Source organism: Priapulus caudatus, unplaced genomic scaffold (genome assembly GCF_000485595.1).
Source record: "Priapulus caudatus unplaced genomic scaffold, Priapulus_caudatus-5.0.1 Scaffold15, whole genome shotgun sequence".
Classification (NCBI taxonomy): Eukaryota; Metazoa; Priapulida; class Priapulimorpha; order Priapulimorphida; family Priapulidae; genus Priapulus; species Priapulus caudatus.
Window position 1 is genome coordinate 157,487 of NW_014577076.1, and position 18,570 is coordinate 176,056.

Here is an 18,570-nt window from a genome sequence, read left to right on the forward strand (position 1 = left end):
TCGTTGGCGCCGAGCACGAGATACTGCAGCGTGCGCGAGTCGAGCGCCGTCGTCGGCACGGCCGTCAGCTTGTTGCTGTGCAGATAAAGGATTGTCAGGTTGTCGAGGTCTGCCAGCGCCCCGCCCTCGATCGCCGCAATGCGATTGTAGGCGAGGTTGAGCTGGTCGAGGCGGCGCAGGCCGGCGAAAGCGCGCGCAGTGATGAAGTGCACGTAGTTGTGCGCGAGGTGCAGCTCCCGCAGCGCGCCGAGGCCCGCGAGCGCGCCGTCCGTCACATTGCGCAGGCCGTTGTTGCGTGCGTCGAGCTTGCGCAGCGCGGCAAGGCCCGCGAACGCGTTCGGCTCGAGGCGCTCCAGCGCGTTCGAGTTGAGCCGCAGCTCGGTGAGCGCCGGCAGGCGGCCGAACGCACCGCTCGGCACAACCTTCAGCCGGTTGTGTCCAAGGTCGAGCACACGCAGCGAGTTGAGTCCGGCGAGCGCCGCCGTCGGCACCTGCTCGAGCGCGTTCTCGCGCAGGTGCAGCTCGAGGAGGTAGTCGGCGGAGGCGGCGAACGCCTTGGCGTCGATCGTCGCGACGTCGTTGCCGACGACGTGCAGCTCCTTGACCTTGAGGTGCGCGAACGGCTTGGTCGTGAGGTGCGCCATCACGTTGAAGCGCACAACGAGCTTCGTAATGAACTCGTCGACGTTGTGCAGCGCGCTGGCGATCGATGCCAGGTCGCTGTTCTCGCAGTGAATCGTCAGCGGGTTCGTGTTCGCGCACCAACACGCTGCCGACTTGACGCCCGCCAGGGGGCAGCTGTGCGGCGCCGCCGAGAGCCGCTGCGACGCGCAGCAGATGATCAGCAACAACAGCGCCACCTGTTGTCTTTGCATCTTGGCTTTTATGTCATCCTACCACCTGCGAATGGGGGAGAATATTATATAAATTTATTATCGCAGAATGCAATTATAATTTTCCTTAATACATTTTGACTTGAAGTGGGGAGTCCATGTATGTTAGGTATGCTATGAGTGCAGTTCAATCTCATTAAACGTCGACCTTGCATTGCATATCAAAAAGCGAGTATTAAATTTGTCACCGTCGATCATGACTATTACGTGAACATCGGAGCTCGCTAGCATTCCCATTCTTCGCGGTATTGCACAAAATGATGTAACCTAATAGAACACGCGATGGGGGGATGTGCAAGGTAACTGACCACTGCGCAAACAGCGCGAGCGTGCTTTTCAATTCGTGAAGACTGTGTGTGCTGTTTATCATTGAGCTGCCGTGACAAAGCATCTAGTCGCAGCCACCCACAGTCACTTTGAAATCGTGAACGTTGAAGAAAAAAGTTTCTTTTACAACTGCTTCACAATTTTCGTAAGGACCTTGAACGAATCAGATCTCAGTAGAAGCGTGCATGCCTTCAGTGTCCGAGGTCGCGCGGGCAAAGTCAATTTCCATTGCCTTGTGATAAGCATCAACACTGCCCAGTACCCACTGTTGCGAATTGATGCCATTTTTGGCACTCAGGCGCTTCGCTATCTAATATAGACCACTATCAGCGACCTCGTTAAAAGGCCAGCGTCGATTTATCGCATTAATTTGTCTTCGCGAGCGTCTATCTGTATTAAAGATGATGCACTGAATTGAGGTCAGAGAATTAGCTCCGACGGGGCGCAGTTGCTGCCGCTTGCTTGCAATACTGCCGAATGTCAGTGGCGTAAGCATATACCGGGCAGATCGAACCGTGGGAGATGTTGATTCATACCCGCCAGCGTTGAAACTGTCCGGAATATATATATGCTAATATCGAAGATACTGCAGTGGACCGCATGTTTCCGGCAACCTCGGTGCATCTATTCTGTAACACCTTCGCATATGCGCCTCTCTACGTTCCGCCCAGTACCAGATTGATTGCTACGCGAGTGTGGATAGAGTAACTGTTGTACATGCAGTATACGCCCACGCACGTGAAGCTGTATAGCCTAGACATATTACGGTGCGGGGAATGATGCCCCGCCAATTTTCATGATAGCCATTACGAAGCCATCCTGAATATGTTACAGGCCTCATTTACAGTTATTATCGCAAATATATTCGGCGTAACCGCGTACGACATTGGCCTCAACTAGTCAACATAATGAATGTGAGTCACCGAAACGTTCGCAAATATGCTGTTAATATTGCGTGAAGCCACGCTGTGAGCTGTCAGCATCGGGCAGGGGTTGGCCGGTGGACACTTGTAGAGCATTTGTCATTTGTACCGCACACGGGGAGCAAATCATTACTTGCGCGCGCCGAGAAAATGCCTGCGAAAACAGTCTGCAAAGAATCAGGCCACGTGATCGAGCACACAGCGCCCAGTTTCGTCTGGCCTGCTGCATGGTTTTACTCGTCTTTTAGCCTCATCCTTTCAGCGATAACTCCTGTGCTCGCTGCCTTTAGCTAAATGAAACCTATCTCTTCGGCGCAAAGTGCAATCACATGTACAAACATAAGACTTCTTCAATGGAGGCCTACTGGGAACGAGTGACTGTGCGTACCAAGTTTCTTGGTTATTCTAGCGAGCGCGTAACGATAAACCGGATTTCTTAGTTTGTACAAACATGGCTAGAGCTGTGTTATAGCATGCATGTACAATTATGACCGGCGTCTTTATCAATATCTTTCAAGATTACTACATTTATGCTGGCGGAGAATTCTGAGAATTGAAATTGTTTTACCGATTACGATTTTAATCCGACATTTGGAAACATATAATCATGTGCGAAAATCGTCCCCCTCCCCCACTATGCCACTACACACAGTAATCTTAATCGAAATTTCCAGCTGTGAATAATATTAATTGAACATGCTTATGTATGCAACACTGATCGATTTCGCATAGCCTGCTAGTGTTTTGTATGTAATCCATGTGGGTCATCTATATTAATCAGCAGTGATGAAAAAAATCGCGTTAAATTTGCTTGCGTATAGTTATAACCCCGTGGTTAGATAAGTTACTGCAAGCATTCGTAATTTATGATAATTTATTCACACCTCAAAGAGATGGCAGCCAAGCATTGTATTATTACTTGACCGTGTCGCACTCTAATTAGAATGTACGTAAATGTGTTCAATATTTAATGTTATCAATAATCCATAATAGAAGTCATTTCTATTGTGGGCTCTTGATGTTATCGTACTACATGTGAGTGTGGCTGTCTATACCGACCGACCAGATTAAGAGCTAGAACGAAATGAAATCGACCGACCGCGATTGCACTATTTGTTTTGGCAGTGATATTACTGTCTATGATTGATAATTTTTGTTCCGCGATGTTTATTATGCTAGCAGGATATTTTGTTTCGTTGCATCGTGGAGATGCCAGTCTATTCTCGGTTTTGTTTTACGTTAATTAATAACCAGTATACTCTGGCTCAGACAGAGGGGAAAAATGAAATGCCACATATCACGTCAGGTAGAGACTGATTTTGATGAATGCGTTTTGTGGAAATTGAACATGTGAGTATACGTTCTGTGCCTACACGAAACAGTGTGCAACCGAAAACAAGTTTTAGGTTACGTGCTTATTAATTTGAGTGCGAGGTTACGTTGTCGCACATAGACACGTCGCGTGATGTCCATGTAAAACCTCAATGTTGTTAGGATGCAGCCAAACATTCAAGGCAAAGTGTCTTAGTATATGTGCTGTAGTCGCTTGCCTATTTATACTCACTGCATGATATCTGCTATTTAGATGTGCATAATAAGCACAGTCTTCCCGGGCCCAATATCTATTTAACAAAATATCATATTTTCGGTACCTAGATGTATTTTATACAGTCTGGTAATTTGGGGCAACAATCTAGAGCATTCATATACTGTTATTGATAGTTTTATTATATAAATTGTGAGCGAGTGGTGTTTATCACAACGTGATATCCAAGAGATATATCGGTTAATAGCTTCGCAGCACGATATATAAAACCACCTCTCTTCCTCTCAGTTTTGTGTCAGCGTGTGCAGTTAGCATGACCTCACATGCCCTAATCTTTTATCCCCGCATGTGTAATTGCTATATGATCACATCGGGTGATTTTTACAGCGCAAAACACAACGCCAATGTATATAGTTCCTCTGCCAATACGTAATTCTCGCGTCGTGCGATGTGTTTCTACGCTACGAGCAGTGGGTGGATGGCGGATTAAGGCTTTCATGCACTATTGCAAAATAGTAGCGATCGGTAACACGACGAGATGGTCTTATGCATGCATCCAGTCCCACGAGTCGACCACCGCCATCATACCGAGAAATAACGAAACGAACCAGACAGGCTTTACTCAGCAGGGAGTTAGCAACGGTATAGACGACCTGTTGTCTCATGCATATGAATAGGCGAAACAGTCAGGCGTGGGCACGAGAGTCGACATGTGCTTACACTAAGGCTCGGCGAGGCGGTACCTGTGCTTGCAGGTGCTGCCACTATACGGCAGATTGCAGTTATTCTGCTGCGTAAACCACCTGCCGTAGTTATACTGCAGCGGGATGCTAAAATACGCTGGCGTTTTACTCAGGTATTAGAGGTAAAGATGTCTCACGCGTTACTGATGTAACAATAAAAAAGTCTTTCTCCGTATAAGCCGTCTTAATACCTTGAACTGTGCGGAATGACAGCATTAAAAAAGAAATTGTAAAAAAAATCATCGGCAAATGTAAAAACGGCGTTTATGTCATGCTATAATGCCAACCCCTACAATGCAACAATCCCAACGCAATCCAAAGCTATATATTGGGCCGGTGTAGCTGCCAAACACATCAGCACTGCTCGCGCGCGTTTTCATTTCGCGTAATAAGTAGTGGTATAAAGTATAAAGTCACTTTCCTACTTGTCAAGTTACCTTCAAATTTACATGTGAAGATAGTTAGAAGGTTGCATTCAAAGCCTTTCACAACACGGAATCACCTCATATTTAACTTCATATAATGCTTTAATCAGAAACTCGCGTAAATATCCGTGAACTAGTGATTCTCTGTGTTCAGACCAACCGCCCAGTAAACGTTCATACATCACGTGCCCACTCGGCTACAAACACTGAGCTGCCGTGAGCCGTAGGTTAGTATTTTTTCTCTTTTTTTTATTTCGCCTCTGCATTCACTCTCGGTGAGCTATTCTGAACAACGAGGTTAATTTTCAAACATTAAAACCTATGACGTCAACGCGCAAATTACGAAATACTGGAGGACATGGCTGTCTAGCGGATGTTGTCAAGTTTGAACTAATGTAGCCGAAAGGAATCTCAATAATACAGATTGCTAATATAAGACCAACATTCGATTTAACATTAGTATAAAACTGTCAACATCTATGTGTAGTTCCTACTACTAGCTCCTCTTCAATCCCTTATGTTTGCCCACCAGTTGAGCTAACTCTACCTATATGGAACCATTCTCTCCCCGGACATATGACAGAGCATATATAGTGCTATCCACATATAGGCAGAACCTCATGCAAGGGCAGCGCTTGAAAATGTTGAAGCCTGGATACGTTAATAGAACGTGTTATCGATAAGTGTATACACTGCATTGCAACAGCATTAATGCATGTGAATCACTAGAGATCATGCTTGTATTTCTTTGCGAATATGATATAACTATAATTTAGTAGTTTAAGTATAGTAAGAGGCCATCATTCTTTCATGTGCGCCAACTTCATATCTCTGAATCGACGCAAGCAAAGGGTAGCGTTAAAATGTCGCGCATCGTAATTACTAGGCCAAGCACTTGTCTAGGATTAAATTGTTAATCAGATGTAGTGCACGGTAACTAGTTGTAAATAATTCAATGGAAACGTTTTTCGGATAAGGTGATCTCTGCACTGGTGCTTGCCGCAGGTATAGGTCGTGTTAGCGGCTTGCTTGTACGAACTCCTGCAATCTTTCATGCACGAGTAGAGTCCAATGTGGAGTTTTATTATTTGAAATAGAAACGCACACTGCTACCCCTGCGCGTTGGCACCTGTCACTGCCTTTATTAATGACTAGATTAACTTGATTTCTGTTTATCTGTAATGAATACTAGAACATCCAGGAGAAGTTTGCCAGTGATTGTATAGATGTTTTTTTCTCTCACGAGATTCGAGAAATCGCTCTGCCCACGTTGTAGAAGATTCATCGATGTAACTAATAGTTGAGTACTCTCACGTGGGTGAATAGTAGCATTCCCCGGCCTCAACCCTCGACCACATACGAGCACCAATATCATTCGCCCTCATGCTGCCGTTCTTCCCTTTAAGGAGGAATTCTTGGTATTATTGGCTGATTGAAAGGTCGGGCGCTGGTGAATCGTACAGCGCGATGCGACTGTTTCAATTAGTTAGTTGACCAGCCACCTACCTCTATATACACGTAAGATGCCACGCAGTAAAAACAGCTTCATCCCAGTCGCTTGTTTAGAAGCGTCGGCTTCAAGAAAACACACCCCGCGACGAAGAAGCAGCAACTTTCCTGACTTCAATTGGAGTTCTCTGAGTGCAGTGGTCTGTACTTTGTTTCAGATGTAAATTCGAATCGAGTTGAACTACAGAATGGCCTAATGGAAAACGTCAGGCTATGCCGGAAAATGTTCGAAAGCAATTGGGTTTCCTAGCTCGTTTAGCATCTGACAAATTTCAGAAATTTCGTCTGTGGTATCTGTGAATTACGCTGCTCGCTCCCATTCCCTTCCCCCCACATGCAGATCGATTGTGAACATAGCAGGCTGTCGTGTGTAGAAATTTATGTTATGAAATTGGCATGTGACCAAATTGTGTCAACAGACGTGCCAGGAGCGTACACATCATTCTTATGAAAATATTAGTTTTAATATTTTCTTGCGGTAACTTCGCATCTTAACTTCTCCAGCGTGTATATATTATGTATACTTAAATGTTGATGAAAACACTCGGACAACAAGCCAAAATATAAATTGCGCTCAAATTGAAAGCCCTCGGCTATGTATGGTAGCCCTGCGTGTCATCTAATATTTAAGACCGCATATACGAATATATAGGGTGCTTGGTGAAACAGCACCACCATGTCGGAATGGAGGAAATGCGCATGGTAGACTGCGTGTTGCTGCGACTGTATGCGAACGTGTTCATCCAATACTGACCACCGACATTACTGAATCATACACGAGCATAGGCTGCTCCACATGGTGGTCAATTGATCAGGTACACTCTCAAGCCCTGTTTAGTGAGAAATTCACCCATGGCGTTATACCGACAGCATCTCTAGGGATGTATTGAAGTACATACACGATTACAACTTCCACCGTGTCTATAGTCATCAATGCACGCGGCGCCGGCAAATATGGCGACACGCGATGTTCTGCTGACCGGCAAGCATTTCCGACGCTGTAAGAGAGCGGGCTAAGTGCCAGCGAAGATGTGGATGAGGGTGATAACGATGATGATTGTGATGATGATGATTGATGATGATGATGATGTTGTTGTTGTTGTTGTTGTTAATAATAATAATAATAATAATAATAATAATAATAATAATAATGATGATGATGACGATGATGATGATAATGATTGTGGTGAGGAGGAGGGGGAGAAGGAGAAGGAGGAGTAGACGAACGACGACAAAGAAGAAAATGCTGCTGCTGCTGATGATGATGATGATGATGATGACGGTGACGACGACGACGACGACGACGACGACGACGACGACGACGACGGCAGCGATGATGAAAATGATGATTGCGATAGGCGAGGTTTTAGTTCGTATTGACCGGCACCATAAGTGGATGTTCAGCAGCGAAGCGTGCTCTTGTGAAATGTGATTTGTCGCCATTATTCGCGGACGCCGCCGGCATTGATCTCGTATGCTGGAAAAATTCATTGTCGAGCGTGTGAGGAATGACACATCGTGGTCCAGACTGAAGCCTTAGGGACGCTCCCAGCTCCACGCGGTCTCAGTAACTATGTCATTCGCTACGACGCTCAAAACCTCGTCGCAGTGACAAATTCGGATTAACCATCCCCCCGCGCGCACACATGATGTTCGTGTGTGTGCGTGTGTGTGTGTGTGTGTGTGTGTGTGTGTGTGTGTGTGTGTGTGTGTGTGTGTGTGTGTGTGTGCGTGTGTGCGTGTGCGCACGTGCGTGCGTGCGTGTGTGCGTGTGGTGTGCGCGCGTAGGTGTGCGTGTGTGTTCGTGCGTGTGCGTGTGCGTGTGCATGTGCTACAGTAGTAAATGGCGTGGTTTTCAAAGATCCTGATTGCATATTTAACTAACGTTCATTAATTCTGATGCGTCATTAACCCTATTAAGCCCCCTACCTCATTCACCTACGTTTTTTGAGTTTGTGTTCTGTGCAGTACATTTACAAGTATTTTCCTTCTGCCGTTGATCAGGGTGCTAGGCACCTAATGTCGGTTACAGCACGTCTATAATATCCCTTCGAGTGAACTTGTGTGAATGTGTTCCCTGTATAGTACGTGCACGATGGGTACTGGTATTACCGTACTTACGTTGTGGTATCTGTTTGAGAATTAGCTGAAGCTTTGCTAATAGTGTATGTTGCTGTGTTAGCAGAATGGCCTGTATCTCCTTTACAAGTGCAGAAACAAGTGCATGTAAAAATTACGTGTTGCAAACGTGATTAGTCAAGCTTTGCATCATGTCTATCAATAACGTTGTATTTAGTGGCAGTCTTAGTCATCTGCGTTGTCTTGAGAGAGAAAATTCAATGAAATCTTATGGCCCAAGAGCCGATCCCAGTGGAATATAATTTATCACTGCCGGCGTCTTAGGATATATTTGCGATACGTGCAAGATACTCGTTAACTCTACCCGTGAGATTAATGGATTTTATATTTAAAGGCAGGTGTGATTCTTTCTCACCGCCATTACATGTTGACGTTCATATATGCATGGTACAATCACGTAAGAATTAAGTACTCACTTTAAGATTATTATTAGTAGCTTTTAAAACGTTATTTAAAACTATAAATATATTGCTTATATATGCCTATGATTATATAGAGGAGTGTGATTAACAGGAAAATTCATTTTATGAAGCCAGCCCCACGCTGTCGCTTGTTGTGAGAAATGTTGGAACCTGCTGTCTTCTTAAAATCAGAAGCCATACGCGCTTTCTGATAAGTCTTTGATTGTCTACGTCAAGCCATGCTTGAGTAGGAGAGATAATGGCATGTGAATATATAAGTATTCGATAGTCGGTAGTTGCGGCCGTCTTTTGAGAGACTCAAAAGTGTGTAGATACTCAATACAGGTTAAAGTGCCGCACGCGTTGCAAAAGTAATTGCGGTTAAGAAGAAAATTGTGGCAAGTTTGTATTGATATGTCACCCTGATCTGCATGAGAGTATATTTACTTATGTCATATAATCACTTGATACTTTATCATCTGAAGTTAACTGCGGTTGAGCACTCGCAAGCCTTTCTGTTGTCGCCATCATATCAGTATTGCATATGTAACGCGACACTTACTCAGAATTGCACTATATTCAGAAGGTAATACCGTAGCGTAATTACGTCGTACTAGTGAATGGTCTATCATTCGGCCTATATAATATAGGCCGAATGATAGAGTAGTAATTACTTTAGTAGTATAGTAGTAATTAATAGAGTAGTAGTAATTAGCAAATATGTTAATTAACTAATATAATATTAGTTAATTAACATATTTGCTAATTGCAGTCCGTACATAACCATTCAGACTATGAATCACGTTAAATCAGGTAGGGACTCGAGGATTTCCCGTTTCAATGTTGTGTGCAGGATTCGCCGTTCATTTGGCTGTGATCCGCGCATGCCATGCACGTGACGTCATCACGAAGATGTTTAGCGCATATTTCATAGCTGTCACCTTTTAGGCTGAAAGTCTGTTGTTAAAACATCAATGCTGTCGCCATAATTATCCCTCAGCAGAATTCATTGATCTTGTGTGGTTAAATAGCCGGTTCATACAGTGTTTAGCCGCGCCGCTAAAGTGTACGCTAACTGCCTACTCCGCGAGCTCACACGACTGGCACTCTATCCGCAAAATGTAAAAGAAAATATTGGATGAATTCTCTTTTGTCAGCGTTTTGTAGTGGATCTCCATGCTCGGCGAATACTGTGTTTATAATGCCGGGTCTTGGGAAATGGACTGCAAAGCAGTGACACATTTGATTATCACTTCTTTTTCTTCGCCACCCTCTCCCTGCGTCTCATGCCACCTATCCGCGCGTCTCCCGTCTTCTCCCTTTTCGCAGGACGTTCACCTCTCCAGTTAACGAATTCGATCTCCAGTACACCCTTAAACGCAACTTCACACGTGCTCTCCATCGTTATTCTATTTGTTGCCAGCTTGGTGTAAAATTTCTAACCGTCAGATGTATTGATTGGGGGAAGCAATAATTTGGGTTCATTTGATTGCTGGTGGTGGAGAGCAGTCAAGTGTGCTGCTTGCAACTCCTCACAGAATCGAGCGCTGTCTGTCTCGCGTGCGTCGCGGCAGGCCGCAGAGGGCAGCTTGCCAATCCAATATATAATTTCCGAAGAGGTACAGTCGGTTGGGCTCCGCGCGGCGAGATGAAGCCAAGCTTGTGTTTTGCATGCGATACAGTTTTGCAATGCTTAAGCCCCCACGAGTCATTGTGATGGAATTGTTCAAACCTATTACTAGTACTAGTTGGCGTACTACGACGAGGATGACGATGACGATGACGATGATGACGATGACGATGACGATGATGACGATGACGATGACGATCACCGCCACTGTTGCTATTACTGCTGCAACTGCTGTTGCTGGTGCTACTACTACTATATACTACTATACTGCTGCTGCTACTGCTGCTGCTGCTGCAGCTGCTGCTATACTGCTGGTGCTGCTGCTGCTGCTGCTGCTGCTGCTGCTGCTGCTATACTGCTGCTGCTGCTGCTGCAGCTGCTGCTACTGCTGCTGCTATTGCTGCTGCTACTACTGCTGCTGCTACTGCTGTTCCTGTTGCTGCTGCTGTCACCACCGCCACCGCAATTACCACAACTATCACCACCACAGCTGCGTATCAGCATCTTAGGTGGCGCTGGGAGATGATTCGATAATTCACATCGCAGTCCGCTGCGATTTTGGGGGCAATGTTTTTAGTGCTGGTTGTCAACGGCAGGCGGGCAGCAGAGTGCGTATGAGAGCATGCACCCCGACACTGCGAGAGTTTAGCCAACATCTGCAATGGCACGTGTCAACGTCAACTGCAGTATTGAAAACACTCACTTGAGAACAAACAGCGGCCACAGGCTTTTACGGGCCGATTCGAAACGCGCTGGAAGTTTCTCGTTGCGATTAGGGGTTATATATATATATATATATATATTCACCGAGTCGTGAATTTGCAAGCCACGGCCGGGGAATACGCTGCGCGGTGACACGGTGGTGTGACACGGTGGTGTCGGGCGCGGTGACACGGTGGTGTGACACGGTGGTGTGACACGGTGGTGTCGGGCGCGGTGACCGGTTGGTGTGGCGCGGTGACGCGGTGGTGTCTGGCGCGGTGACACGGTGGTGTCGGGCGCGGTGACACGGTGGTGTGGCGCGGTGACGCGGTGGTGTCGGGCGCGGTGACACCGTGGTGCGGGCGGTGACGTACATTCGGGCGGCGGGCAAGCGTAGCAGACGTTACTTTACTTTTCTCCGGGCGGGATCTACGTGAAATAATTAGCGGCGCGTGTGTCGTGTACAGCTAGTGCCACGCGCGAATCCTCTCTCTCTCGCTCCCCCTGACGGTGCCTAGTGCCAGACGATGGCCTGCCTTTCTGTCGGTCTTTTCATGGCGAGGGTATAGATATGTTTATTTCTTTCCAGCGAGGAAATGTAATGTCTGAAAACATTGATCCACTCTGCAGCAGAGTAGAATATTGGATGATGTCATATAGCGCTGCTAGCATTAAGGTGTTTTCGTGCAAGAATTTATAAGCCAAACAAGCTTCTGCGTGCTCGTATAGTGGAAACTTAGCGACTGCCACGGCGACAGCTGATCGGATCAGATGTGATATTTTTGCGACTCGTTGCAACTTGCAAACTGCGAAGCTGCACGGATTTATGGGCAAAGCGGGTAGAGAATGGCACCTAACGCTGTGCGGCATCAAACCTTGGGGGGCATGTTTTATTAATTGCTTGGGTTGAATCCTGTCGTTTTAACTGCTATTTCATTGGATAGCCGTCGGAGATTCTGCATATCCTATCTTCCTCTTTTAAGACATGATTTGAGAACGTTACCATCATTAAAAATTCATGTAAAGTTTCCTGCGGCAATATTGGCTTCGAAGATTGCTAAAAAACGACGGCTTCCACAGAACGTTGCTAGGCTAACTCGTTGCTGACTTGCGTAAAATGCGCGTGGTTTTTCCATAGATGTTCGCCGTTAAAGGAGAAAAAAAAATTGAAATTAAAATCATTTGTCGCGTTCTTAGGCTCGGACAAGGACATGCAAATGAAGTTGAAAGATAGTGGCAGCAACCTCTTTGATGCGTGGAAATTGCTTTTGCGAAATCCATATTCTGCTATCGAAATTATATTTAATAGTTGCACGTAACTTGTTCGTCTGTGTGTGCACGTGTGTGATGCGTGCGTGCGTGCGTGCGTGCGTGCGTGCGTGCGTGCATGTATGTGTACATCGGTGCGTCTCTGCGTGCTTGCAACCAGGCTGTATATGTATCAAGAGCTCATACTAGAGATTATCTAGAGACTCTCTATTATGAGCTCTTGATATGTATGTATATATGTGCGCACCCAGGAAAGCTTCATGCAAATAAAAAAAAGGTCTTCGTGATGTTTTCTAGTTATTGGTAATTTCCGAGTTTCTAACAAATATGGTTACAGTTCCACTTTTCTGTTAATATAAACGTAGTTGGCGATCAATACAATCGCTCATTCTTCAACCTATGTCTTGCTTAGTGCGAGTACAGACCCCTGCGTGCTTGGTTGCAGCTGCTACTGTTGAAACTGCATGAATTCGTCTCTAAAAATCAATCTGTCAATGAAGGCGCACAACCGAGCTTGATAAATTATTTACATCTCTGCGGTTCAATTTCGACATACGGCGCCCTTTTCAACTTCCACGTGCGCATCGCTAAATTTCGATTAAATTGTCAATGTTTTAAAGTTTCGAGAAGTGAGTGTGATCGACTGCTAAACAGGCTTTCATAAATTATTGATATTCGCATGGACACGTTGCGCTCACTCTAGCCCCGTTTAATAAATCGTCGTCTCTGTTAGAATACACTGAACCAAACATGCTAACATAAGGAGCGGGACCTGCCGAGTGAGCATCAGCACTGACATAACCATTTCTCTAATATGATTCCTTATTAATCTGTCCATCTGCGAGTAGCAACGATTAATTTTATATACAGCATAGCTTTGAATCCTCAGCATGGACTTCACGTGGCGCGCGTTCGCACTCGCAACTCTCGTCTTGCGAGAAATGATGACCGTGGTAAACGCGTAATGACGTAATGTCGCGGCGTGCACGTCTGCTGCTACTTCGGCTGGCGGCGTTTGTGGTGTATAGCAGGCCGAGTCATTCTGATTGATCTGCCCCAGACATTGCTAAAAGATAGGTCACGACCTGAAATCCCGAGTGGTCGTTAGATTCCCGCTCATGAGCAGCAGTCTCGTTGAGAGAGAATGGACATAAAGAGACTCTTCGGCCACTTGAAGCACTGTCCTTAATATACGATGTCGGGTGGGTGTGACCTTCAAGTCACTACTAGCGTAGTGACAGGGCGAATACCTTAGCAAACAAATTAGGCAGCGATAGTGGACTCATGTTAGTGACTTCGCGATCAGCTGATCCTATAGTGCGACCTGGCTTAAATTACGTTCCCGTATGACCGGTGTCTATGTATAGTGTAGGGGGGATGCATATATCTCAGAAGGGTTGAGCTACGATGTAATGGTGCTGTGGAGGCGGCAGCAGGCAACGAAGAAACAGGTCCTATACAATATAACACCTACGCTCGGTATCTTTTCCCCGCTCCCCCTCTATCTCGCTTTATTCTCGCATTTCTCGGTCTCTTTATATCCCCCGCTCTCTGTCTCTCTCTCTCTCCCTCTCTTTTCTCCTACTCTTCCTCCTGCCTTTCTTCTAGTAAACAGTAACCCCTGCTTGCCATTCCATTAACGCTTGACACTGCTGAGCATTTTGCCTTTCCCCGCGCAGCGAATGCAAAGAATAATAACGCCGAAGTGAAATGCGGCGATGTGCGCTTTCCCTTGTCTGCCCGAAACACTGAAGAGGCGGCTAGTGTTTTTCTTGCATGACTCGTCCTCCCAGGGGAAGCAGTCGCAGGGAGAATCCACGCGCATGCAACGTATATACTGTCTGGAGGAAAATAGACGCGCGGGCTGGCTTCAGACAGTGCTGGGGAGGGAGGCAGAGGAAACGTGCATGCTAATCAGGGCGCGCAGCAAGATCGATAACTGCGAGAAGAGCAGTGGGAGATATTTGCCATTTCTATTCGCATATATCTTTGCAAATATTTGCATACAGGCTGTTGGACACGACTCGAGGATTTGTTTTATATTCATTGACTGTCGGTGGTTAGTAGGAATCTAAATGAGTTTGTAGGTGAAAGAGTGGGGGAATGTTGGAGTGACCGGGGTCTATATTTACTATATACCTGAGATGGTTTGTTAAAAGATATGTATGTTGATGACAGGAAAATCGGTGTTAGGTAAGAATGACCAGTGGTCATTCAGTGTTGTTGAACTGGTAGTCCGTCTGGTTCTGGATGCCTGACCGACTAGCAAATGTTATGTGTAGGTGATCCATGGGAATTTGGGATGAAAGGCCGCGCCTTATCGCATGGTGTTTCGTGACGAGTGGGTGATAGATGAGGACGGAGTGAGATAGCTATAGCTTGCTGTAGGTGTTGAAGTACTGGTTTCACCTATGATGCAGACATTTATTCTGCGATCACCACAAGGAATAGTATCGGTGTTCGCCACAACTGTGGCGACTGCATTATAGTATGCGTAAATACTAGTGTCTATTTATGCGATTAGTGTCAAAGATATGCGCTCACGTCCGCTCGCTGCTATTCTGTGTCTACGCATCAAACGTTTCTAATGGATTACCGTTCTTCAATTATATGCCGGTGCCCTCCTTATTCTAATTCCCCTGAGTTTTATGGCGTCGGAATCTGGTCACCATTCACTTCTCTCGAGATGAGAAGATGAAGGAATACTGCGAGAAAATTAATATCCATTAAATATATTAAAGGGTTAAAGGACACAAGTTGAAAGCGGAGCATATTATTGGAGATTACAAAGGGCCGCCGAGTACTTTAGTTTTCGAGAGGAAAAGCGGATCGACCGCTCCAATACAGCCATTCTTACTTCAGTAAATTTGATCGAAATACTATAAGATTTTACCCAGGCTTAGCTTTCCGATTTCGCAGGAACGTCTATCGATGAATTGTGGCGTTCGTCTGTAGCGAGCCGGTCGTAGTTTGCTCTCCGCAGCGCAATTTTATGGCATCGAAAATTCGATTCCGCGTATGATTTGCGGCATTCGAATTGGCTGCGATGCTATACAAATACGCCCGCGCTGGCGAAAATGCGTTAAACCTTGATTCAGTGGATTTTAGCCAAAAAATGCGTTGGAATTCAGGACAAAAAGCACCATCTATATATAATGCGTGCATGTTTGCCGTTGGAATTTAACACTATGTCATTGTTAAGACATTTACTCGGTATTCCCGTGTGGGCGCGTGGCCATGAGTGCATGCGTGCGCATGCGCCTAGATATGCGTTGTACTCTGTTACATTTCCAGCCAATACATTTGATAAAAAGAAAATTTATTGCGAACATGTTTTCTCTCTCGTGCTGAATTTCACTGCTCTTAGTCGACCGTGCGTCCTGAAACGTGTTATGAATGTGTGGCAATCCGACAGTCACCGTTGAGGACTCGCCTAATAATAAGTTTGGCGGGTCATTTGGCTCATTTGTGTACCGTAAAATTCGTGGTCTGGAGATGCTAGCAAAGGTCAGGCTTGCGCTAACACACACGTACACATAAAAACTCAATGAGCGCAACGCGTTAGCGCCTAACTAATTGGTTCATTACCCCGTTGATGTGGTCACTTGCATTTCACGCATGCACCTGCAGGTTGCTTTCTTGTTTCCCACACTGCGGAACGTATAATTGCAGAAGGAAGACGAGATTCCGAATAGGCTGCTGTATACTGAGCGCTTTGCATTCGTTTATACGCTATTCTGCGAACGTGGCACTGCTGCGGCAATTCGTGAAGCTATGACGCGCTGGCGTGTCAGATGCGGCGAAAGCATGTAAGCATTTGCATGCATTACGCCCCCTCGCAAACACAGGTGGCTTCCGCGTTGTCTTACCGAAGCATTTAATTGACAATTCGTCCTCGTTTTCTCGCAGGAAATCCAAGAAAACTTCGACATTTAGTGTGACGAACCATGTTTTTCTGTTTATCTGCTCAACTAATATGAATCAACTATCAATCCGTGCAAAGTGATGGGTTGCCGGCGAGTGTAAGACAAGCGCTAAGAAGAAGAGAAGAAGCCAAGCTTAAATCCAAGACCAGGACAACGTAAATTACCGTTTGTACCGTTTCATGTACCGTTTCACTACATAACGTAACGAATAAGATGAAGAGCGCCATCTATAGTACAATTCAGCACTGTGCCCAGACTGTTTGAACTTCAATTATGCCCGGTCAATAGTAATTGGGTGCTATGTCAACAGAGGTGGGGAAATACTCTCAGCCAATGCATACATGTAATGCGCTCTGCTCCTATATGGATAAAATGGCCTACAGTCACGTGGAAGAGTAGCAGTGTTTAATTAGAATTCCACAATACAAATAACCGCAATTGACCATTGCGACTATTGTAACTGGCTTCATCGTGAAACACTTTCAGGTACGAGTGCATGTCACCTTGGCGCGGTGACATGTGGGTGAAATATGTGGTGTCTCTAGATAGCTACGTTTCTCAGCTCGCCCGGATTAAAAATAATAAAAAAAGGTTCGATCACATTTTCATCAGATAAGGATATGCCAATTCCCGTTAGTACTGTCAGTTCTGCCCTTTTTTGCAAAATATTAAACAATTTCTTATTACAAATATTGGTCTCGGGAAGAAAGCGACATAGTCAATTACATCTACTATCTCACGGAATAGTCGTGCGTACAGTCTTGTTATCCAGCTGAATGCCAACTTCTAGAGATAATGTAGTAACGAATTGACTGGTCGAAAGTTGGGTGAAGCATGTGCCTCAGACATGCATCAGCGCGGCTAAGACAGTCCAGCCAGAAAGGGTTGTCATAGCTGATAGGCAAACCGGCGGATCGATTGATGTGGTTAGTCGTGCTCAATCTGTCCCCGCGCAAAGCTGCCCGCGTGGCCACTTATTGGCCACGCCATTAACCGTGCCCAGTCCGCGTTATTGATCAGAGATCAGCAAACTGGTGGAAATTCTCGAGGCGTCGTCGTCTTCCCCGAACCGTCAGCGCGGGGGAGGCTTGACATTTTTTGCTGCTCGGCCGAGCGCAGGAGGCCGGAGTTGCTGAGAATTTATTGCGGGGGAAGTAATTGTGAATTACTCGGTTGGTTCACATGTGTGACGCTGAAGGATGGGAGTGTGGCAGCCGCCTGATGTAACGCATCCCTCACCTTCCCACAGCGAAGCCAATGCGTAACGATTCCACCGAGCCGCGGAATGGCTACATTGTAAATTATCGAATGAAATTCACAACTACTTTATAAAACACGTATTTTACATGCTGTATATAATACAGCGACGCCTGCTTGCAATGCAACTTTTACGTTTTCGTTAATTTGGCAACGCATGAATGGGAGGAAATTGCCGAATTATCCTAGAGTTAAATATCATCGTTCGAAGTTGTTTCACGTGATAACAGCAGTCGCATGCGAGAAATGCGAAAAGAGATGCTTCAGCATAGCAGATGTATTTCGGAGGCATGTAGCCAGCCGACAGACCAACATTCACCATGGCACACGACCTTGATACATTGCCTTTGTCTTATATAACTACATAAATACGCTTACAATCTTGTTATTACATGTTCATCATTGGTAATAGTATTGGTGGTTTTTGCAACTGCATCTGACATTTGCACGTATACATTCACAGCCACGTTTTGAGCCAAATAATGACGATCCAAATCCAAATGAGGAAGCATTAAATCATTTTAAGTAAACGGTGTTTAAAATTGTGTAATCGGCAGTAAATCCTGGCAAACTGCTCGGTCAGCCATTAAACTTAGATGAGACACACCGAGAGGGCAAGTTAGGAAGTACACATCCTTGATAGTACAGTGATGAAAGATGTATGAAAATCTTTCATCGGCGTCGGATGAAACGTCCTCAATTCATGATCGCTTCTTGGCTTACAGCCAGCGAACCACAAAGGCTGCGAGTCTACGTGGTTTTTAGAGTAGACGTGTTCGAACATTGGGGACAGGTCTATGCACTCACGTGAATTCAGCAGTGTAAGCATGCACTCATCCATATAACCATTCTCTGAATGCATGCTTGCTGCTCGCAGTCG

The 18,570-nt window shown here is 45.6% G+C and overlaps 1 protein-coding gene across 2 annotated transcripts in view; it reads left to right on the forward strand.

Annotated features, from left to right (window-relative positions):
• Positions 1-18,570, forward strand: part of LOC106809922 (probable assembly chaperone of rpl4) — a 98,170-nt gene that overhangs the window by 20,476 nt on the left and 59,124 nt on the right. Inside the window, exon 11 of one of the 2 annotated variants that reach the window (XM_014813172.1) lies at positions 16,417-16,509. The exons of the other annotated variant lie outside the window; for it this stretch is intronic. Within the exon in view, the coding sequence (XP_014668658.1) occupies positions 16,417-16,443 (27 nt within the window). The 3' untranslated portion in view covers positions 16,444-16,509. Of the gene's footprint in view, positions 1-16,416; positions 16,510-18,570 lie in introns of those variants that run through there. 2 annotated transcript variants of the gene reach the window in all.